The sequence below is a fragment of the Blennius ocellaris genome (genome assembly GCF_963422515.1).
Source record: "Blennius ocellaris genome assembly, chromosome: 10".
Taxonomy (NCBI): domain Eukaryota; kingdom Metazoa; phylum Chordata; class Actinopteri; order Blenniiformes; family Blenniidae; genus Blennius; species Blennius ocellaris.
The window spans coordinates 8,581,055-8,604,437 of NC_137659.1; the positions used below are offsets into that span (position 1 = coordinate 8,581,055).

At 47.5% G+C, this 23,383-nt stretch overlaps 1 protein-coding gene across 1 annotated transcript in view; it reads left to right on the forward strand.

The window, feature by feature from the left end:
* mib1 (MIB E3 ubiquitin protein ligase 1) overlaps positions 1-23,383 on the forward strand; it is a 77,624-nt gene that overhangs the window by 19,852 nt on the left and 34,389 nt on the right. The window contains exons 11-12 of the mRNA XM_080503145.1: positions 64-261; positions 930-1,081. Of these exons, the coding sequence (XP_080359271.1) occupies positions 64-261; positions 930-1,081 (350 nt within the window). The remainder of the gene's footprint in view (positions 1-63; positions 262-929; positions 1,082-23,383) is intronic.

Sequence of the window (23,383 nt, forward strand, 5' to 3'; positions counted from 1 at the left end):
CAAAGCGTTTGGATCGACCCACCGTCGAGCGTCGCCATTCTCACCGCTGTCGCTTGTCCGCAGGACAAAGACGGAGACCGGGCGGTGCACCACGCCGCTTTCGGGGACGAGGGCTCCGTCATCGAGGTGCTGCAGAGGGGCGGGGCTGATCTGAATGCCAGGAACAAGCGGCGGCAGACTCCCCTGCACATAGCTGTCAATAAGGGCCACCTACAGGTGGTGAAAACACTGCTGGACTTTGGCTGCCACCCCAGCCTCCAGGTAATCATCAATAATTCACCCTCTGAGACGTTGCCGCGGCCCCGAGCTCGAGAAACAAACGTTGTTACTTCTCTCATGTAGAATTCAAACCACCCAGGCCCCTGTTTATATGACTGCATTTCAAGTGAAAGCGCGTTGGTTTTTTTTTTGCATTTCCGTTTCAGAAAGGTTTCGCAATTTACATGGTTTGAAAACGATTTCCTTTTACTGAGTGACAGCGTCAACACGGAAAACTATATAGTTTTCATGTTGGGGCCACGAGGGGGTGGGAGAATGGAGTTGGAGCATTTTCAAAAAGTTGCGTTTCACCCGTTTTGCTTGTACGTGAAGTCCGAGCTTCTTTTTTTTCCCCGAAAAGTTGCATTTTCCGTTCTTTCGAAAGAGTGAGCCTTTATCGAAAAATTGCATTCACCCCCCCCCCCTTTTCACTGGGATTTTTCAGTTTTCCGAAAGTTGCATTGTCATTGGCTCCGGGCATTGTTGTCGTGTCATTTGTCCCACAAAGTGCGAGAAAAGTTTTCTACTTTCACTTGAAAACCTCGATACCGTCGATAGGCCAGTCCTTCACGCTGCCCCCTGTTGGCTTCAGTGGGGATTGCCGAAACCCGTACCGACTCTTACCGTTTCTAAGAGTGGCGTGTAACGCGTTGGTTTCCCCGCTCCGCCAGGACTCGGAGGGGGACACGCCCTTGCACGACGCCATCAGTAAGAAGAGGGACGACATGCTGTCGGTGCTGCTGGAAGCCGGCGCCGACGTCACCATCACCAACAACAACGGCTTCAACGCCCTGCACCATGCCGCCCTGCGAGGAAACCCCAGGTACGTCGCGCGCTTCTGCAGAGTCATCCGAGGAATGTTGGGAGGTTTGAATCTGTGCGGGAGGAGCCGAGTATTCATCTGATTGATGCCGCCTGCGAAGCCAGGTTCTCAGCCAGTTTGAGCATTTATTTCTGTTTCCACGCCATTTTTTGAGTGGGACTTGTGCGCCTGGTTTTCACACGTGTGTAAATATCTCCACGCGAGCTTCAGTTTGAGAACCACGGGCACATTTGCACTCTTATGGTTTCCCCAACGTTATACAACACTGCGGCGTGGTTCTCTGGACACATGGCTGGCTGGTACATTGGCGAAAGAAGCGATGGGGACCGGTTGTTTGTTGTGACTGTTGATCGCGCCCAGAGGTTCTGGCAGCATGAGCGGAAGGCAAGTAGCTAGAGAGAGAGGGGAAGTGATTCTGTTTGTGTTTAATGCTTTAATTAACACGGTGAACTCAATCGCTTTCACACTTTTCATGCAGTGAGGCGAGTAACTCGGGACTCTGCCATATAAGCACAAGACCGAGGTTATACTTTTCGTATATCAAGATGTTTTGTGGTACGCTAATTAGGAATAGGTCCAGTCAGAAGCTACTGGTGCTAGCAGGAGGAGGAGCTGGAGCATAGACCTATAGAATGGAGTTATATAGAAATCTATGAGCAAGTGTCTGCTTCAGAATTTCTATGCGCTCCGTGTCTTCTTCTGCTTTTTTTGTGTGTATTTGGTGAGTCGCCGCGCCCCCTAAAGGCCTGGCATATGTACTACATGCCCTAAAGCCTCGTGTTGAACCGTGTTCATAGTGACGTCTGGACGGAATTTTCTTTGGGAAAACCCCGGGGAGAAGAAAAGATCATTGTGGCTCGTGTGGATGTGGCCTCAGATGAATTTGCTTTCATCGTACTTCCATTGATGTCCTGAAGCCTTTTCTTTTAACTAAGGCCCTTCTTTCACACGTGTGTGCGGCTTCATCGCAGAGACAGAAGGTCAACCCGTTGCCTGGCATGCCAACGACCTTGATTTAAGTGTTTCTGCCGTTTCCTTGCAATTGGACATCATTTTCAAAATGATGCAGTGTAAGCACAGACCTTTTCTGAAAAAAAAAAAAAGAAAGAAACATTTTCACTTAAAGCGTTGTATAAACGGAGCAAACCACATAAAGTCCCCAGCTTTTCCTGCTTTATAGTACTTTAAAACATGAAATATAAAGAGCTGGGCCGTCTAAAAGAGCGATCAAACACACTAAACCGAGTCAGTGAGCACATTTACATTTCAGACAAAACTTAAATTGAAAGCAGGATTCTTTAGCATAATTAGTTTTTTTTCAATTGACTTCTGGAGAATCGTGAGAGATTGGCAGCATACGGACGGATTTACCTCCAACAGTTGGCTGTGGTGAAACGTGTCTGTCACAGATGACAAGATCCAAAGTCTGCCAAAGAATCCACCAAACGTCTTATATATATATATATATAGAGTTGTGATCGCTGACTGGAGCCGACGGAATTTAATACCAGATGTGCATCATGCCTGCCTTCTGCTGAACATAAAGCAGCATAGCAAAATGGTGGACGCACAGGAGCTTCAAATATCTTGGTTTTCGTGAATTTCTGTTCAATTAAAATACACAGAAACTGTTTTTGTGCGTCGTGCATTAACGTCTTTGCCCGCAGCAGTGTGAAACGTGACCTGCAGAAATCTTGTGTTTTGGGAAATGACAAACATTTTTGGCGGTCCAAATTGTCACAAAAACTTTGTAGTTGCCTAGTAATCTATAGTTTGCTGTTCATATCATTTTGCCCAGAGGTCTGCAACCTTTATGACCAAAAGAGATGAAGAACGTGTCTGACGTTTAGGATTAGCCACAGCTTGCAAAGTTTCAGATATATTGTTTAGATATACACACAAATACGGTATCTCATGTTGTGTTTATGAAGTTTCAATTACGATTTAGTATGGTGAACATTTCATTACATTGATTACATTACAGACATAAAGGCTCCGGAATCAGAAGTATGTAAATGGCTCTGTGGAGATTCCTTGCATGGATGCCTCTTAAGTCTATTTTTTTTTTCCACGAGCACAGCGAACAGCCCTGGGAGTGGTGGATGTGTTGTTTCCTCTCTCTCGTGCTGTGTGAGGCGGCCTGAAGTGGCTGCCCTGTTCAGCTGCAGCAGCAGCAGCAGCAGCAGTAGTTCATCTTGTCCTTGGCTGCTGCTATTTCTGGACGGCAGGTTGCACTTCCACTCTTTGACTGTTTTATTCCCGTCGCTCAACCACGAGCATATTAAAGATGTCTGGGAGAGATGGCATGTCGGGATCAGGTTGGTGATCCAGGGTCTTTTAAGGTGATGGATATTGATGTAAAGTACCGGAGAGAAGCTAACAGCCGCCTTCTGCGCCCGAGGGCTCCGGCGGCGTTATACGCATGTGTTGGCGCGGTCAACCCCGGATAAATGTCACTCCCCCCTCTCTCTCTCTCTCTCTCTGGCACTCCTTCCGTTGGCATGCGGACAAATGGAATTGAGGTCAGAAGCGCGTGGAACACCTGTCACCTGCCGCTAGCCTGGACGCACCCTGCACAATACACCGACTGTGGTACAACGCCTACCGAGTTGCTTTGTTTGCATAGTGGCTGAAGCGTCGAGAAAACGCGTCACAAACGCACGATCTGAGGTTTGTTGGTTTTTGCGATATGAAGCTGGATCGAGTCCATGCAGACACTCGTACCGACCACATCTCCGTGCAACACTTTACTACACTTTCATCCTCGTAAACATAAGAGTAGCTGAATTTCTTCTGCCGCGGTGATTAAGCACTGCTTACCAACACTGAAATTCACACCCGTAGATATTTGACTTGCATTTATGTCTGTGTTGTGCTGGAGGTGTGAAATTGGCACGCTCACTCGGTAGCCCCAGCCTCTCCGGTGTTATAAAACACTATGTATTTAGTCCATTCAGGTAAAAGCAAAATTGTTTTAGTCAAACTTAACTCTGGGGAATTTTCCAACATTATACATGGAGTAATTATAACATAATAATACAGAATAATGCAAGGATTCTCTTTAACACAAGACCTTCAGGAAGTTTTCAAAGGTACATTAAGATAAAAAAAAAAAAAGGTTTCTGATTTCCACCTCTTTCCAGATTCTGGTTTTTTTTTTTTTTTTTTTTTTTTTTTTTTTTAACATTTGGGCAAGAACAAAAATAATGATTGTAAAAGAATGAAAGAAATCTGCAGAAATTGTTTCACACTCCCTTCAGCTAGACACCTGTGAACCATCTTGATCCGTCTTGCTTTCTGATTTGAAATTTGAAAGAAACCGTATGTTGTATTTATTCCAAAATGACTTTATTGGCTTCTTATCCTTGGCACTTTCAACCCTAACCCTATATAATCGGTGGGATACTGTGTAAAAAAAAAAGGCAGACTGAAGCTAAACACAACCACAATATCAGAAATACATGATTTGAAGACAAACCTGGGCGTAGTAGTGACTCACTACTGCCACCTAATGTACAAAAGAAGCATTACTTTACGGAGCGTTTGAAATACATACGCGATTTTTAATTACGGGATTCCCAAGCTTTCACATTTCTCTCGCTGAATTTAGTTATATCATTACAAATGTGATTGGCTTTTTCAGATTGTCACTCAGAAATGATAGAAAGAAGTAAAATCAGCCACAGAAAAGAGAAAAGCGTGCGGTCAGCAGTCCCTGCTGTCTTTAAAAAAAAAAAGAAAAGAAATACAGGTCTGCTTTGTTTGTCTTTTATTGGCCGGCTTTTAAACTTTAATGAGTACCAGTAAACATACTTAGGAAAGGTCACAGAATGGCAGGGTTTAAACAATATTATTTGCTTTATAAATATTAAAAAGCACGCGGCAGGGTAATGCGTCTATGTACACCGGGCTTCCCAGCATGCAGTTGGAAAGCCGAGCCGCCGTACGACCCATCGATTTACAGCAGAAAAGTGCTTGAGTACAGACTTTTCCTGTAGCTGGTCCCCTGTTGTGCCGCGTCTCGTGTGTGTGTGTGTGTGTGTGTGTGTGTGTGTGTGTGTGTGTGTGTGTGTGTGTGTGTGTGTGTGTGTGTGTGTGTGTGTGTGTGTGTGTGTGTGTGTGTGTGTGTGTGTGTGTGTGTGTGTGTGTGTGTGTGTGTGCGTGCGTGCGTGCGTGCGTGCGTGCGTGCGTGCTCCAGTCCACGCGCCGTCCCCTCGCCTTCACAGAAACGAAGATATATGTCGCCTGCTCCACTCTGCCCATTTACTTTTATTTCACGCTCGAGCTCCTGCAATATCGGGGAGACGGTCCGCAAGTCCTAAAGCCCGGGAAAATCTCTCCCCAGGTTGGAGTGAAAAGCGCCTCGTCCGGCATGTGTGTTTTTTTTTTTTTTTCTCCAGCCGAGAGGCGGCCGCTTTGATTGATGCCTTGAAGGATTCCTAACGGAGGATTGTATCTGTTAAAAAAAAAAAAAAAAATGCACTCGGTAAACAGTGCCGTAAAGATTTTCCACAGTTCATCTTTAGCGTCACGATGAGAAGGATTAATAATCTGCCTTTCCCCCCCCCAACATATTTCCATTTGATCGATAAGGAAAATTAAGTCATCTTAAAAGTAAAATTAGGGCTGAAGTGGTGTAATGTTGTGATGAGTAAATAAATAAACAAGCACTTAAGTACATGATGTTGACGTCTTTGTACTGTATTTTGGATTTTATTTTTACACGAGTTTGTATTTTCCATTGGAAGCGTTTCAGAAACAGGATCGTCTGATACCTGGTGGCCGCAGGGCGGACGCACAGAAGTCAATAAACATCTGCTGTGAATTCGGGGGCGGGGGGGTGAAGAGAAAGAGCACTGTTATTAGGGGGACACAAAGACCTCAACATCATCTTGTTAAGCGTTTGTGTTTACCTCGGCAGCTGAGTTAGACGATGATCAATGCTAATGAGATAGCATTAGCATCAGAGGTTAGTTTTTGAAGGCTGTAGAAATGCTTTGAGAACCGGTTGACACACTTTGGACTTTCCAAGAATACAGCAGGTTCACTATACTTGTAGTAATAAAAAAAAAGAAAATGCATCATATTAATAAGGCGACGGGCATTTCACTGGCGTCCTAAACGCACCTCGCCATTACGACCCGCCTCCCGTAGAGCGCGCGGGCCTCCCCTTTGTGTTCCCTCGGCTCGCCTTTAAGTGGCGTTAGTTATCGCCATCGAACGGCCGCTCTTGTGTCCAGGCGGCGGAGTGCCGCAGGGTCCCCCGGTGAGTGTGTAATGTGTTGTGCGCGCTCCGGTGTTTTCGAAAAGCGTGGGCGGCATCTTCCAGCAGCGGGAACAAGATTGAGGAAGACACACGGGAAGAACCCTGTGGGTGACGGATGAATCTTTCAACGCGCGGTCCCAAACACCGAGACAAATCAACCCTAACCAACGGGGGAGCGGCGGGAGCCGGGGAGTTTTACCATGTTTCACCTCCTTCATTACTCACACACACACAGTCGCTGAGTGCTGAGGCCTTTTCCCCTCATAAATTAAACCTCGTTGTTAACTTTTACAATTGCTAGTAAATTGGAAGCGCCGGTGTAACCACGTAAGCAGCGGCGTGTGTTGGAGGCGTCAGGCTTTTCTGCTCGTCCTTCCCAGCAAACCTTGGGCGTGCTCGGAGGAGCCTGGCTCATCTCCGACTCTCTCCCCCCCCTCGGGCTGCTCCCGGCTAGTAGCTGCTACAATACTGTAAACAATACGATTAATAGCCCATGACTCATAAACGGGCTTCTAAACAAGCCCTGCAGCGGCTGCCTCTACCCCTTTCCCCCCCCCTCTCACCCACTTGTAACATTTTCCTGCCCGCCTCTCCTCCAGGTTTGGGCTTTGCCTTAATGTGGCAATTCTCGTATATTAAGAGGCTCTCTGAAACATAGACAACCGCGCAGAGAAAACTTAACAGTCAGTTTCATATTGATGGTCCTTATAAAGCTGTTAAAATTACATTAAAAACAGTTGTGCTTATTTGGCTGTAAAGTATCAACATTCACTTGGGATCCGTTTACACGACAACAATGCTCAAAGTCACTGGAAATGCATTTTATTTGGGTGGGGGGGGGGGAAGGCTCCCCAGGTGAAACTTTGTGAAAGTGCTCCGACACAACTTTTCTGTAATTCTCTCAACTACGTGAGATTAGAGCGTTTTCCAAAAGTTGCATTTTCCCTGACTCCCGCTCCATGAAAATGGGATGCAAGTGTCCCGAAAAGCTGCTCCTGTGCGCGCACACCACAGCCGTAGTGAATAGTTCTTTTACACACACGTAAGTAGATGGATCATAGCAATCAATGGCGGCTCAAAGTGTTCGCATTTATTGGTGTTTTTAGAATTAAAATCCACTGAAGAACTACTTATGCAAACAGATATTTTATTTCGCAAACTTATATTTGCAAACCAGATGTACAATCACAAACAGTTTCACCAAATTTACAAATTGTGCTATTTATTATGAATATATGAGCCAAGACATGTTGTATATATTACAGTCAGAATCACATTTCTACATTTTTGCCATTCCTATCATTACAACCAATAGAACTTCTTGCCTTAAATACTGGAAGTTAATCCAAACATACACAGGCTAGGTCAGAGCTGAACAGCCCACTTGGCAGTTTTTAAAAGAAAGCATGGCACTTTTTTTTTTTTTTTTTTTAAATTAAAAAGAAGCTGCATCATTCGGGCAATCAATGTTTTGGCTTTTACTGCTGGGTACAAAAGTGATCTTAAAATGAAAACGCAGCCACACTTGAAACTACACCTCCATCAGAAACTTGTTTTCTCGAGCCACAAAACATTTTTAACTTTCAAAAATGAATACAGAAAAATTGTTAGTGTTTACCAAAGGTGGCTACTGTTGCGTTTATGACTCACAGACATTGTATTACCTTTTTTTTTTTTTTACCTGATTTCTCTGTCATCACTTTCTTATCGTTTCTAACATACATGTAAATCCTACACAGTCAAATCAGATGAGCGAGAAGTTATTCTTCTCGATATGGAGACTTTGCACCAAGATGTGAGCTAGTATTACCTTTTATTATAACTTGCATGCTAAATTCCAGTGGAAAGATCCACTACGGAGAAGCTAATGTAGCAAACGTGGCTCCACGTCTGGTGCTCAAAGATCCCCAGTTCTAACACTTTTAATGTACATTCAAACTGTTCCGCGAAAACCGCAGCTTTCGAACTGAGAGGAGTGTTTCCGGTGCTGAAGCAGACGTATGTGGGCCGTTTGTGGATTTTGGACTCGCCGGCCGCTCGGTGAACATGCTTCTGTCACGCAGCTGCTTCCTCGGCATCTTTGTCGCTTTCAAAATAAACAAATAAATAAATAAACAAAGAAGGAAGGCAAGCCGCGTTTAACGGTTCACAAATCACCTGCGGTCTGCTGTGATACTCGAGTTTATGAGAAGTTTTCCACCGCGTGGCAATCAAACGGATTTAATGGCGAACAAGAGCGAAGCGTTCGGCTAATTGTTTCATCCTGCATTGTAATGTTTGCTGTCAGACCGGTTGGCATTGATTTAATATGACACCAGGCTAGTCACCTTGTTTTAATGTGTGTGTGGATTATTATGGGGGTGGGGGGGGGGGGTTTGGTCTGATGGAAAACACTTCAATGTCTCTGAGCTATACCTGCATCCTCTAATTGGTCTGAGTAATTAGACCGGTGGTAACTTTGTAGATCAGCTGTAGAACAAAGGCTTCGGGGGGGGGGGGAATTAGGAAGGCAGAGGACCCGGAGAGAGTCGAAGAGGAGGGAGGGGGGTGTGATCCGCCTGCTTCTCTCCCTCCGCCTCTTGCAAAGAGACTCTTAAAGGTTCCTGCTCCTGTGATTTGCGGATTTGGGCTTGTGGCTCTCGTCGACAGCGGCTCGTCCAGCGAGAGGCCTGAGGAGTTTTTCTCTTCTCATCTTTCTGGCACTCTCATTGTTGCGTTTCCTCCTCAGAACTCTTCACAGCCCCCCCCCCACCCTTCCCCTCCCGCCGAGTCGCATGCATCCGTCTCCTTCATAGCCCTTCTCCGGCCTGTTCCCACCCACAGTGTAATTGTCTATTAGCATCCAGTGACAGTCGGCTTGGAGAGTGTCACAGCGAGACAGCCGCACATTCTCGCACAGACATGCGAGCGCAGTATTTGTGAACTAGCGCACTCCGCACGTCTTACCCGGCCCCTCCCCTCCCCTCCCTGCTATTTTTGAAACCGCCTGGTCAGAATATCAATGCCTTCTGGTAGCAGAGACGCAGCACTCGAGTCAGTAAAGGGGCGCCATACAAGAGTTCTCAGGGTGGGTATTTGTCTTTTTATTTGCAGCAAAAAAAACCAAACTGGAGCACAAGTTGGAGCAGTGAGGTGACACGGGTGTCCTCCAGAGATGGCAGCGACTCCTGTAGTCATCAAAGCATAGCTACAGCTGGTTGAAGGGGACCAAATCCATTCAAGAGGTGATTTGGTTCCATTTTACCAGCTTTAGCAAAGCATTGTGGTTCCCGGTGTGAAAGGCTGCAAGAAAATTTCACGTGAAAAAAGCAACGTTGCATTCATACTGGCGTCTCGTCTCGCCAACACGCAGGCACACTTCCACAGTCTTACCCAACTCTCTTCTTCTCCTCCTCCTCCTCCTCCACCACCGGGCAAGTCTATTTATCCTCCTCGCTATCTTTTTAAGTCCCCCCCCCCTCCCCTTCGCCCTCCGCCTTCTCCTCGGCTAGTGAGAGAAATTGTTCCCCCAGCAAAAGGATAATAATAATCTGTGGCACCGCACTTGAGTCGAATGTCCCGGAGTCATGAAGCAATTACAGCCTCTGACAGATGGGTCCCCGCCGCTGCAAGCACGCCGCCGTCCGCGGTCGCCGAGACGGCCGGCAGACAAACTGCAGAGGCAGAGCGTCGCACGCCGAGCTCCCGCGGCAGCGTTCAGGGGCGTCAAGTCACAACATTAATTTCGAGCAGTCGTTTAAGGCCCAGAGACTGATTTTCTGTGGAGAGGGTCCTGTTTGAACAGTGACTCAGAGCAGATTACTTCACGGCTCTTCCAGGGCTGCTTTCGAGTACTCGCGTTCAAACCTTTTCCTCTGAAACACAAATGATCAGAGCAGCTTCCGCGCGACGTTATTTGATTTGACGCTTTGTCTTTCTTTGCTCAAACTCTCAGTGCTACCAACTGTGTTTAAAGCATTTCAAACATACCAAGATCTCACTAAATGTCCTTTGTGTTGCATTTTTTTTTTTTAAATCTCTCCGTTATGGGGCTGTAGTACCGATTGGTGCCACCAGATGGTACAGCGAGGAATTTTCGAGTTGCGTTAGTAATCAGTCCCAACAAGAATGGCAGACACACCAGATTCCAGTGGGAGTAGATCGTTTGGGTAAAACTCTTTAAAAACTGGGTTAAACTGTGGACAGACAATATCCTACAACAACCCGCCAGCACCAAATGTACAACACATCGTACTTTTATACACACCCAACTTCTACCCACTACTAGAACAGCGTTGTCACAGACGATGTTGCCAGAAGCTACGATTGCGTCTATCTATGCTTGCGCGCACACAAAAAAAGACGAAGCTCTTGGCAACAATGTACTTAAAAGCTAATAGCCAATGATGAAATGAAGGACATACGAGACTAAATGTGCGTTTAAACATGGCATAATGCTCAAAACAAGAAGTATGTCCTTTTAGAAAGTACAAGCTGAAAAGGCTATTTCTATCGGAAGGAAATGGAGTGAGTCAATGTTGCATATACTCTTAAAAAAATTTAATAAAGAAGCAGATAGAGCTGGAAATAACGTCATTTTAGAAGTACGAAAAAACAACAGCTACGGAATACACAAACTTCTGAAACGCTTAAGAACTGGACTGAAGACAGACTTGACAATGCAGCAACTCACCACAGCCATCAACAAAATGCTTGGAAGTGCCAAACTTGACCTCAAATAAGTAAAGTCACAAAGTTGTGGGGGGAAACAAAAAAAGAAGGGCGCAGACGAAACACTACAGTGATTTCCCACTGCTACCCAGTCCACACCAAGTGGCCAGCAGCTTGAAGCGGCGTGTATTTGGCCTTTTTTTTTTTCAGCCTGGAGTTTTTAATACTCCTAATGAGTGTTCCTTTGACATTCACGTGTAAGGCGACTCTGACACAACCGGTCAGCTGTTCCAGGGCCCGAATCGGGTTCTCTTGAGTGCGCGGCGACAGCTGAGGGATATACGGCGCTGCTCGTAGACGAGGACGGAGGTCAGCACCGGGCCAGCTTGATACGGCCCACCCGAGGCAGGGCTATTTGTATCGTCCACTGCGTAGTCAGGTGGCCGCGCCTCGTCCCAGCGCCATAACAGGGCAATCAGAAAAGAAAAAAAAAAAAAAAAGGGAGGGTGGGGTTGAGGGGTGGGGGGAGGGGGGTGACAGGAACTTACCATTTGATAATGTCAGCATCTGCTGTGTTTGTCACTCAGACAGCAGGTCGCTGCTGTAGAGGGGCCCGGGCTGAAATCACAGCAGCCAAAAGAGCAGCGCAGGCAGAGAAGGGTGGGGGGGGGGGGGGGGGGGTGGAATCTGATGTTGAGCTTCAATTTCTCACATTTTTAGACCTACGCTGGTGTTGAACTTTTAGTCATTTTAATTCCCCCCCCCCCCCCCCCCCCCCCCACACTACTCGGCTAATCATAAAAGCATTTGATTTGCAGACAGCTTTTCCGTTCTGATCCGATTCCGTATAGTGCGACCTTGATTGTTTTTAACTGTCGTTCGTCAACCCAAAATTAGGAGCCACAGCCTTGTGAGTCATGTTTTTTCGCAGCTTTGATATGAGTTGATTTGAAGTGCATTCGAACCAACGAGGCCTACACATTGCTTATTAATCATCTCAGAATGAAGTGCCTTCAGCTGCACTCCCACAGTACACTGTGTACACGATTACACTGATTCCATGGGTTAGATTAGAAATAATCAGTTTGCTAAAGTTTTTTCTCCCCATTCCACTAAACAGGATAATAAAAAATATTTGATACTATGGGGCTTTTTTTTAAGCCGACGTATTGCTCCGATGTTAAAGTAAATGACCTTTTCACCTTGTGGTGGTGCACCAGGAGAGAAATCCACTTTTAGAAATGGGCTCTACTTTAAAGAGAGGGTATATTTAAAAGAATATACCCGTGCTTAAACTGGTCCAGTACTAGATCTGGTGCATAGAAACAGCGGGGGTCAGAATAGGTGAAAGGGCTAAATCTGAATAGCTCACCCACCCCTCACTGTAACTTCTCTATGCGACCCCCCACCACCCCCCTTTCAACTCCCCGCACCCTGTCGCCTTTATGCGTTTGAAGCTGGGTGGACAATTGGAATCAGCTGACGGGCCAGAGCTGACCCTGATCCTGCATTGTCACTTTTTTTTGACGGCCTAATCTGGCTGCCACGCGGGCCGCCAAAGCATTTGGCAAGCGTAGCAAACGTGAAACAATGCGAGCGAGGGGAGAGGTGGGGGCGAGTTGCAACCAGTTCGGTGGGGGGGGAGAGAGACAGAGGCAAGGGTAGTTAAACACACAAGATCGTTAACTGGGAAGTGATGTGCGGCTAGCATAGAGCGGGCCTGCAGCATGCAGCAGCAGCAGTCATTCTGCCTCCTCAGCAACATTTTACCCCTCTTTGAACTGCATGTGTAGCAACAAAAGAAGAGGGAGGGGGGGGGTTCTTTTGGTCACCTCGTTTCGCTCTCTGTCCCGAGTTCATGTACAACCGCTCGGTGTGTGCGGGGGAGATTATGGTATTAACAGTCAGGCACGGCTCGGGTACGTCGTTCACCCATGTTGTTAACGCCAAGTTTGCAGACCCGGCCGGATTTGAGGCCGTACTGCAGCAAAAGGACACCTGACAGACGGGAGGCCCTGTCCCACGCCGTGACGTCACCGGGCGAAGCTCACCCCCCCCACCCCCCAAAAAACACTGCTACTACAACCTCACGCGAACTTACGCAATCGCCCAATGAAACGCCTCCGTGTCGTGGACGGAAGCGCCTCATTGGCCCAGTCGGTTGGTTTTGAGGAAAGCAGCAAGTTCCCCTACAGCAATTATTGCTGCAGTGAGACTGCCCAGAGACAGTATAGCTAATGTATGAGCCTTACCACTCGCGCACACACTCTATCTCTCTTCCCTCTTGCTCCACCGCCAACCATCACACACATATTAACAAGCACAAGCATCTTCTTTTTTTTCTTCTTCTTTTTTTTCTTTTTTTTTCCTTTTGTTGCTGCTCCCACAGCGAAGACTCGCACCTCACCAAGAATACATACTTCTTTACATTCCATAGCTTATCATATGTTCATATGGGTACATAAAGAAGTATGTACACCAAGGAGGTAATAGGGAGGAAATTTTCTCACCTTTCTCCAAGGTCGGGAAGTTCTGCCCCCCCCATCCCACTCTCTCTTTTTTTCTCTCTCTCTCTCTATCTCTCTCTCTCTCTCTGTGTCTCCCAAGTATGGTAGTCTGCTCTGTAAGGTGACTTTGAGTGTAAATTCAGTTCAACACACAGAGCTTTCCTTTTGCTTGGCCATGTAAGGCTGAGCGGCCGAGTCCCCCCGCCCCTGAACACAACACAAGGTTCGTAGTCCATACCATAGCCGCCTGTCCCAGTGACCCTCCTGCAGTTCCCCTCCTCCTTCTCCTTTTGGGGGGGGGGGGGGGGAGGTGTGGGGGTGGAGGGTAAAAAAAAAAGAAGCTCCAGCTAGTTGTAGGTTGTTTGGGGGGATTACAGCTCCAGCTCCCCCGTTGTAATTAAAAAAATAAAAAAAAAGTTCAAAGTTTTCCAGGAAAAATGACGAGAAGGTGGAAGGAAAGAGTTTCCTCGCTGGTGGAAGAAAAGTCCAACAGTAAGGTGCCCTCAGCTTCCTGTGTGTGTGTGTATGTGTGTGTGTGTGAGAGTGTGTGTCCGGCGAGCAGAGGTGCACCTATAAGCCCGGCGGTCCCCCGCTGACATACTGAACATTTCCACTTTCCTCCGCCCACTTCGGCTCTCCTCGCCATCATTTCCGTCTCCGATTTCACACTCCAGCCCACCCCTTCCAACTTTTCCCTCTATCTCCTTTTCTTTCCCTTACACCGGCATGCGTCCTTCTCTCTCTCTCTCTCCCTCTCCCTCTCTCCCTCCTCTCTCTCTCTCGGTGGTGTCAGCACTGTCCGTGGTAGCTGGCCGGTGTGAGGGGGTGATCCGAGTTGAACAGGAAGCTATTGTGAGGCAGGATTTGGGCTTTAGGCGCAGAGGCAGGGCCAGAGGTCACATGAAGGCGCTAATGCCCACTCAGCACTCGTGGATTGGTCCTGGTTGATACCCCACCCGGCACTATCACTGCCACCTCTCTCTGTCTCTCTCTCTCTCTCTCTCTCTCTCTCTCTCTCTCTCTCTCTCTCTCTCTCTCTCTCTCTCTCTCTCTCTCTCCCCTCCCTAGATTATTCTTTTTGTAAATTTTTTCCAGTGTTCACACATTAGGATTTGAGGCGAGCGTTAAGATGACGTTTAACCTCAATTCTCAGGTAAAAACGGGCAGTCCCGTAGCTGGCGTTTTTTTTTGGCGGGGTGGAGATTTTGGCTTGGCGATAACCGGCGTGGCCGATCGATACCCGTTTACACGGTGGCGAGGGATTGTTCAGCAAGCCTCTAATTAATCTTTGCCCCGGACCTGCACATTCCACAAGTCCACGCACGGCCTCCTGACCGCGCTAAAGCTGACCCAGGGGCACGCTTTGGGACTCGGTACACTTGGGAACAAGTCGATGTCAGAGGAGTGGCTCGTTGTCAGAACAGGGAATGGGAAAAGAAGGAGGTGTTCAAGTGGAGGTGGTGTCTCGGACAGGTGGATGGACCCCCACCACCCCCACCGATTCTAAAGGCGTGACGTCCCATTTAGGAAATGTCACAGTTGCCCGAGAGAGAGGGAACATTCTTGCCGTGTTCAGCCCTGCGTGATGTTGTGTCTCTTCTAGTTTGAGGTTGGTGGTGGTGGTGGTGGTGGGGTGATAGCACTGCAGTACTGTGTGCCCTGCATGCCCTGCCTGGCTTGTAGCAATCTGCTCCAGAGAGAGCGAGAGAGGGAGAGAGAGAGAGTGGGAGGGAGAAAAGGAAGAAACTGGGTTACTACCCTAAGTGGCGTCGGTTCAGCCGGTTGACATACATCCGCTCAGCCCAGCCGCCGCCGCTGCCCAATCCCCCCCCCCCACCCCACCCCCCAACCTTCACCCCACCCCCTACATCTGTGTTAATACACTTCTCCCAGCTGCGTGCCGTCAATCCTTCCCTCCCCTCCTGACCTGCCCCTCCGCCGTCCCGTCGTCTGCCATGCTTCGTCACTCCTCCCCGTCCGCCGTTATTTCCGTCCAAGTGAGCGCAACGCGTCCTCCAAAAAAAACTTACCCCCCCCGTCAATTAAGAGCACCGGCGACCACCTTCCCTTGCCCCCCCCCCCCCCCCCTTACCCGCCCAACACTCACTCTCGGTTCAGTTAGCGAGGCGGCCCGATGCACTCCCATCAAGGGAAAAAGAGCCAAAGAAAGTTTAAACAATTAAAAAATTTAAAAAATAACATCAAAAGTCCCAGAAATGGTAGAATCCATTGGAGATGGAAAACGGCTGGTGTTGCACTGCAGGATGCAGAGGGCGAAATGTGGAGAGGGGGGGACGTCTCTCCATGCCGGCGCAGGTCTGAGGTAACAAGTCCGTCATTAGATAGCAGGCAGGGCTGCAACCGTGAAGCCTAATGAGCCAGAGAGGAGCTGCTGATGCTTCTTCTTCTGCTGCTGCTGCTGCTGCTGCTGCTGCAGTTGCAGCTGCAGCTGCTGCTGCAGCATGTCCGGCCAGTGCCAGGAACACAAGAGAGGCAGAGGGAGCAAGACAAGAGAGGGGAGGGAGGGAGAGAGAGAGAGAGGGAGGGAGCGAGAGGGAGGGAGGAAGAACAAGATGAGAGAGATAGAGTGGAGAGCGAACAATAAAAAAAAAAAAGAGGGCTAAAATCCATGTGGACCAACTCCCCAACCTCTCTTTTCTCCCCCGGCTTTCACCTCCTGCAGCATCCTCTTCTTTCCCACCCCCCTCCCCCCCCCTCTTATCTTTCTTCTTTTTAACTCAGAAAAATATAACCCAAAACCTAAAGCTGCATCCCGCTCAAGTTCTGTCCCAGCACTGCTGCTGCCTCTGCCGCCGCCGCAGCACAGTGCATTCCACTCCCCCCCCCCCCCCCCCCCCCCTGTCGACTACGCGACTCACAGGCAAACCATGCGGTTAATAACTGATCGCATCCGAAGGCGAGAGAGAGAGAGCGAGTGAGAGAGGGCGCAGAGAGACGGGACGGGGAGGGAGACGTCAAGGCCCGTCAGGGGGCAAAAACTCCGTCCCCAAAAAAAACGATGGAAGGGCACACATTACCTGTCGGATCAGTTTCTCATCTCCAGCCGCTCCTCCTCCCTCCTCCTCCTCCTCCTCCTCCTCCTCTCGCTCCTGCTGCTCTTCTCGTAGTGAAGAGAGCCATAATGACCTAGAGAGCTGCTCCAGCTGCTGCAGCCATCGTGTTCGCTGGGTGTACGCCTGACTCGCTGAATCAGCTTCTATGATTTTTTTTTGGGGGGGGTGGGGGGGGGGGGGGGGGGGGGGGTGATGGCGTGCTGGTGGGATGAGTGCAAGAGTCAGGAAAGGGAGGAGGAAGGGGGAGAGAGAGAGAGAGAGCGGAGGAGAGGGGAAAGGAGCAAGCACATTCCCACACAAATACAAGTCATACCTTTAGAGGAGGAAGCACTGACATGAGGAGCTGCCGTTTTGGGGTGGGGGAGGTGGGGGGGTGGAGGAAAAATCTGCAGCACTCTCCTCGCCCATCACAAGAGCGTTGGGAAGATGCCCTGACCGGAGGAGGAGGCAGAAAGTGTACCAAACGCACTCCTACCCCTATCCCCCACTCTTTCTCACTCACTCACTCACACACACACACACACACACACACACACACACACACACACACACACACACACACACACACACACACACACACACACACACACACACACACACACACACACACACACACACACACACAACCCCAGAGTTTTATCCAGCTCCTAAAAAATGCACGTTTATTATTCAGTGCAACTTTGCACAGCAGCTCAGATGAGGGAGTTTACCCAACGTGTGTTTGAGAGCAGGAGGCGGCCGTGCCTCTGCGGTAGGAGACAGCTGTACTTTTAATAGTCCCTCGTGATCCATGCAAATTACATTACCTTTGTCACACACCCAGAAATGCAGCATATCGTAATATTTTGTCAGGTGCTTTTAGACAGTTGTAGTTGTTTTTTTTTTGTCTTGTCTTCTTGAGTTCTGTGCACAAGTTAGTTCTCACGGTGGCCATCAGTAAAAACATCTGATCCAACAGAGATTTATAGATTCAAGGTTGTTTTGCTTGATAGTGCATTCAACTATAAAGCTATAAAATCTGATTCTGAATCGTTCAAAAATACCAATTTTGATTCCTTTTGCTGCTAATATCAGACAACTCCTGGTGGAACAAGGGGCTTTTTGCCGATGTCAAGAGGGAAATGTCTTGTTTCCAGATTCAGTGAGAAAATTAGGAGGAGTTGGCAGCAAATCCAGACTAATGTCACAGTGTTTCCAAAAATGTTAAGAAATCTACCAAAGTTGATCAGACTCAATGTAGCACTGATATCTTATGCTATAAGCTGATCGTTTTTCATGCTATGGGAACATGGGATCATAGTGGCAGTATGGAGAGAAGACGAGTAGAGTCGATGACTTTCTTCCAACAAATCTTGGCAAGCCGCAAATCTCTGTAACATCAACCAAGAGGACTCCCCAGCAGGTCCTCTGCCAACCTGGAGTCTCCTCAAGACATCCATACGTCCATCCTAATCAGATGACAAAACGACACAACTGTTGGATTCTCGTATCCCGCTCGTCCAAACTCTTTTACTTTCTGACCTTGAAGAAGAAGAGAAGTCTTTTGGACTTTTGGACAGACCACGGTATTTTAGGCAGATGTGTGTTGCAGTAAAGCAGACCCTAAACCGAACCTTGAATTTTCTGTACTGCGACGCTCGTTCACTTCATACTGGGGATCAAAAACCCTGGCAACTTAGTCAATGTCGATCCAGCTCCGGACCAGATTATGTTCTGGATGAGAGCAACCAGTATAAAAGCTCCGCATCCTGACCAATCGGATTTCTTGGAAAATGACCGGCCCATTCTTAGAAGATCCTTATTGGTGCAGAGATCCTGAGAGGAGCTTCGGAGAGAGTTTTTTTGTTTGAAAGAAGAAATCTTTCTGACATATTAAATTGTGAGCACAATGTTTTGCCAACCCCAGACTTAATTTGATTTGCCTCTGGATTCATGAAGAGATGCTTTCTGCACGCACACACTTAACTCAACTCAACTCCACACCCACCAAGGAGAGTTTCGTGTGACAACAGCTTTAAAAAGCCATTGTTAGTTTTCCTTCTTCATACCTGTAGCAAACGGAAGTAAACACATGCCCGGGCACTGGGACCTTAGAGGGATAAAAAGTCTGAATGTGCTATGCTTACATATTAATCTCGAAATGTCATATGGAGGAAAATCGCACCGCGATCACAAGCGCCTTTTTTTTCCAGGTGTGCAAGATCGGTAGCGGGAATCATAAATCACTGCATAAAAAACAGGAAAAGCATTTCAAACTTTCAGGGGGATAAAAAGGGAAATCCTTCTTGGTGAACCAAATTCAGATATTCTCAGTGTGATTATTTCTGCAGTCAATCTGCTGCACGTTCCATGGAAAAGGTGCAAAGGAAGCATCCAACTTTGTGCTTGTGGTACACATTTGCAGCTGTAATAGATTTGTGTGTGACATTTCCACAAAATATCAATAGAGAATATAGTCTTTGGGCCTCTTATGTTTGATACGTTCCCTTTTAAAATCAGGCCCCCCCCCCATTCCTGAGAGGATCAGACGACGAAGAAAAAGAAAACCCTGCCCTTGGTTTGACTTTACTTCTTTTTTTTTTTCCACATCGCGGCTCATCTGGTCCTCTGGTGTGGATGTGCCGCGGCAGTTCAGAGGACGGGAGAGTTCGGGGAAGCTGGAGCGGTGGCAGGTTAAGGGGGTCAACTGAAACTGTCAGACGGTTCTTCCACATCGCCGAGGCGAGGTGTTGGGAGTGGCTACGCTAAGCGCTCCCTCACTTTGTGGGGAAGCAAAAGCATTCGAAACACTCCTCCAATTTTTTTTTCTTTCCTCCTCTCTCCTCTCCTGGCCTGGGCTGCTCCTGTGTCTTGTCTCACCACCTCCCTGACCATATTTAGTCAAGCAGTGCAAAAAATAACCCCCTCTGTCTCTGCTCGTCTCGTCTCCATATCTCGCACCCTCCTACCCCCCCCCCCCCACCACCACCACCACCACCACCACCCTCCACTTTCCTCTCAGCAACTGTTGGCTGCAGGCTCTGGGAAGCCTCCCCTCCGGCTCCCTGCCTATCGATTCCACCGGCGCTGGACCGGAGGGAGAGGTGCGGAGTGGAGCGTCAGGGCCGGCACAGCGAGCCCCCGCTACCATTTGCCGCGTTCTATTTTTAGCAGCGCCAAATAAAGTGGTCTCTCGTGCTTCCACTTGTATCTTCTTGAAACCACCTCCCAGTCCACACCCCCCCCCCTCTGCTTTACGTCCTCACCACCGGCTCGGCAGTCTCCCCTGATAGCGCCTACCCTCTAACGCACACATAGGCACACACACACTCACTTTCTGTGTCCTTTTGACCCCTCCCCAACTCATTCTTCCCTCCACTGCTTAAGGTAGAGCTTCTATCTTCTCTGCTATACTTAGGGCTGTATGTCGGCCGGGGATTGGAGAGAAGCACAGAGGCTATTAGACAGCAGGAAATGTTATTGTGTAATAAAGAGGAAATCTTTATTCCTTTATTTATTTATCTGCGTGCGACGCAGGAAGGCGAGTGGCAGCCTCTCCTCTCCGGCTGTAGAAAGTTTGAACTGCTCTTTTCCCTTTTCTTTTTTTTTTTTTTTTTTTTTTTTGAGCTCTCATTAATTTTCAAGTGTCTGTTTTTTTTTTTTTTTCTTCTTCTTTTTAAAGCTTTCCCGAGGCGCGCCCACTGAAGAATCTATTTAATTAGTTGCTCTCATCACGGCGCACATCTATACCGTACCGAAACGACGTCCTCTGTATCCTCCACGCTCTCCTGTCCTCCTCAGACCTCTCGCGGCCTTTGTCGGTGTCACGCCCAGCAGGCCCTTTACACGGCGTTAAAAAAAGGGCAAAAAAATCACAACGGGCTCGCAGAAAAGTCACAAACACTCGTGGAAAATGTCACACAGTTCCCCGTTATTGAATTCGATAAGCCTTTTTTACGAGCTCGCAGTCATCCCACCTTCACTGGCGGTTGCATCTCGTGGCGGAGATAATTCCACACACGGACTCAAGCGGAGCAATTTAATTAATGTATTGTCGCCTCAAATTATAGCGTTTCGAATCCATTATCTTTACGGCTGTTGCACGGGAATGACCGTTTTGCGAGGTGAAATGGATTGACGAGCTCTAATGTCTCTGACCTTACGTGGCCAATCAGGGTGTCCGATCACAGCGAGGCCGAGGTCCACCGGCTCCACAGGCGCTACACCGCCGGTCACAAGACGCAACAGTTCAGGAGAAAGCCATATTAAAAAAGAAAAATAAGAAGAGAAACAGTCGGAATGCAAACTGTGGTATATGAGCATGAGTATATGATATCGGGACAAGATGTCTCATTAAACCAGCGCTGTTAGTCAGATTGTTCATCTTAAAACACAACGGACATAAAGTCACTCCAACGCTACAATGCTATTGCTAGCAATGCCAGTTAGCCCCGTTGAGGCTAATCTGACATGGTTGAAGTTGTTATCTCGCCCCGTCTTAGACTATAACAGTGCTCATCACAACAATGACCTCAGTTGATCTGCTTCCACATGACTTAGTTGAAGGTAAAGGCTGCAATAAGTTGAGGGAATATGTGGACTGTGGCTGGATGCTAAGTGCCGCTTCAATAGACTCCATTCTGTCCCTGAGCTCTTTACATTCACATTTTCACGAGGTCCCCAGAACTTGTGTAAACTTGTTTGAATCCTTCACTGTCAGTGTTATTTTGTGTTGCGCTCTTTTTGTAGGCCTCCTCCCCGGGTCTCGTCTTTGCGTTTTTCTGCCACACAACTCACCAGTTTAATCTAAATTAGATCCCGACATCTCATATGAACACCCCACCCCCCCCCCACCCCCGAAATTCAGCAGCACGGCTCACATCTTCCCTCCATGATGAATAGCGCAGGCACCAATGTTTAGCTGAGCAGTTAATCGATCAATAAGAAAAGGGTCCACTAATGGATGTGCTTTGTTTCGCTTGATGAAAGGGGCGGGGCCAGTTGTTCTCTCCACCCGGCCACCGTTTAAAATGCGTCTCCATTCACGTTAAACAAAAAATGTACAGAAGACTCATCAAGCAAGGAATTGAGCATTTGCATGTTTCAATCACACTTTACTTTGTTCACGGGATGCAGAATGAATACAAAAGACCACATTTAATTAGTTGTTTAAAAAAAAAAAAGCTTTTTCCCCTTATTTTTCTTCCGGGATTCAACTAATTTATGTGAAGGGAGCTAAAACAAATGCAAGTAGTGTTTTCCACAAGATTTTTTTTTTCTAAATTATCACTTTATAATCTTTCCTATTTCCTAAATAGAGGCTTAAAAATGGTAAATTCAATGGGTGCTTTGGATAAAACCAAACTATTTCCATCATTATAGGATGCTTAAACTTACAAATGAGACTACGGCGAGCGTACAATGTGCGATAATCTTGGGAGTATTGCGATAAATGGAAACACGTCAATAATGTTAATGACTTTGTTCTTTTTAGATGTTTCGATCGAAGCCCTGTGTACGCGATAAGGTTGTGTTTTTAGTGTTTACGCAACAATGGTGCCCGAAGTTGCTGGAAATGGAAGTTTATGGAAGTTTATGGAAGCACCCTGACATGTGCACCACAGCGATTGGGACTACTTCTTCTGCACGTGCGTGAGGAGATGGACAATAACAACAATGGCGGAGTCCATGGCGTCATGGCTCCCAGTCCATATTCTCCGTTGTGAACAACATTGAATCAGTGTTAGCAGGCAGCCTAGTAGCCATTCCCCTCGTGCTGCAATGCAGGGCCAAAATCCTCATTTAGTAATCACTGCATCATCCCACAAAATTAACATAAATACAGCTTATTGACAGCAACTCCGCTGTGCATTTGGCCATATTGACATTTAAAATGTATCCCCTCAGAGGAAGCCAGAGGCGACCAAAGGTTGACTTTGTAAGTGGTCTCTTGCTCATGTAGCTCATCTTGGTCAGTTTGGGTAAGTGTTGGAGAGAGAAACAAAACAATCCCACCCATGCTGAGACACCGTGGTGGAGATACAGTTTGCTTTTTGGTGGAAAAACCCCCAAGTGTCATTATAATGGAAAGTGTATGAATACTTTAGGCTCATTTGGAAACCGTTGGGCCACCATAGTTGATGTAATTGTGAAAGTTAACGGTAATTTCCCCCGACTTCCGAGCGGTTGTTTTACCATGTCGTATGTGGTAACAAGGCTAATGTATTTTCGGGTCGTTTCACATATTGTGCCGCCCTGCTGAGAGCACTCTTGATTCCACTAAAGTGTGAGGCAGGTGGCTTCTTGTATTGGAAAGTCTTGGACTGGGAATTCTTGTTAGCGTCCTATAATGGGGAAACATCTGTTTCATCTTCGAGCTGGGAGACTGCCGCCGAAGTCCCGCTCACTCGTTTCTGCCCGTCTCGATTTCACCTTTCTCGCGCCCGCCCACCAGTCCACCGGTCGCAGAGGGATTAGAGGGCTTTTAATGAGTCCAGTTTGGGCTTTTGGAGTAAATCTCCACACTTCTCCTCCATCAGCCTCGCTCTTCCTTGTACTTACCCGTACGTCTTGGGTTAAGCTGTCTAAATACACAACATTTTGCATCCTTTTAGTCTGGCGTTTTTCCACCGCGCTTTCACTCAAAGCAGCAAATCTGTATTGAACGCGGCCTGTGTGGAGTCTTTAAAAAAAAAAAAAATTCTTAAGGGATATTAAATGTGCTTTTTGATATTTGAGGCTGAGGGGAAAAAAATAAAAATGAAGAATCTGCTACACAGTCTGATTAAAAAGCTTACCCTACTGTTAAAAAGTCTTTTATATATGA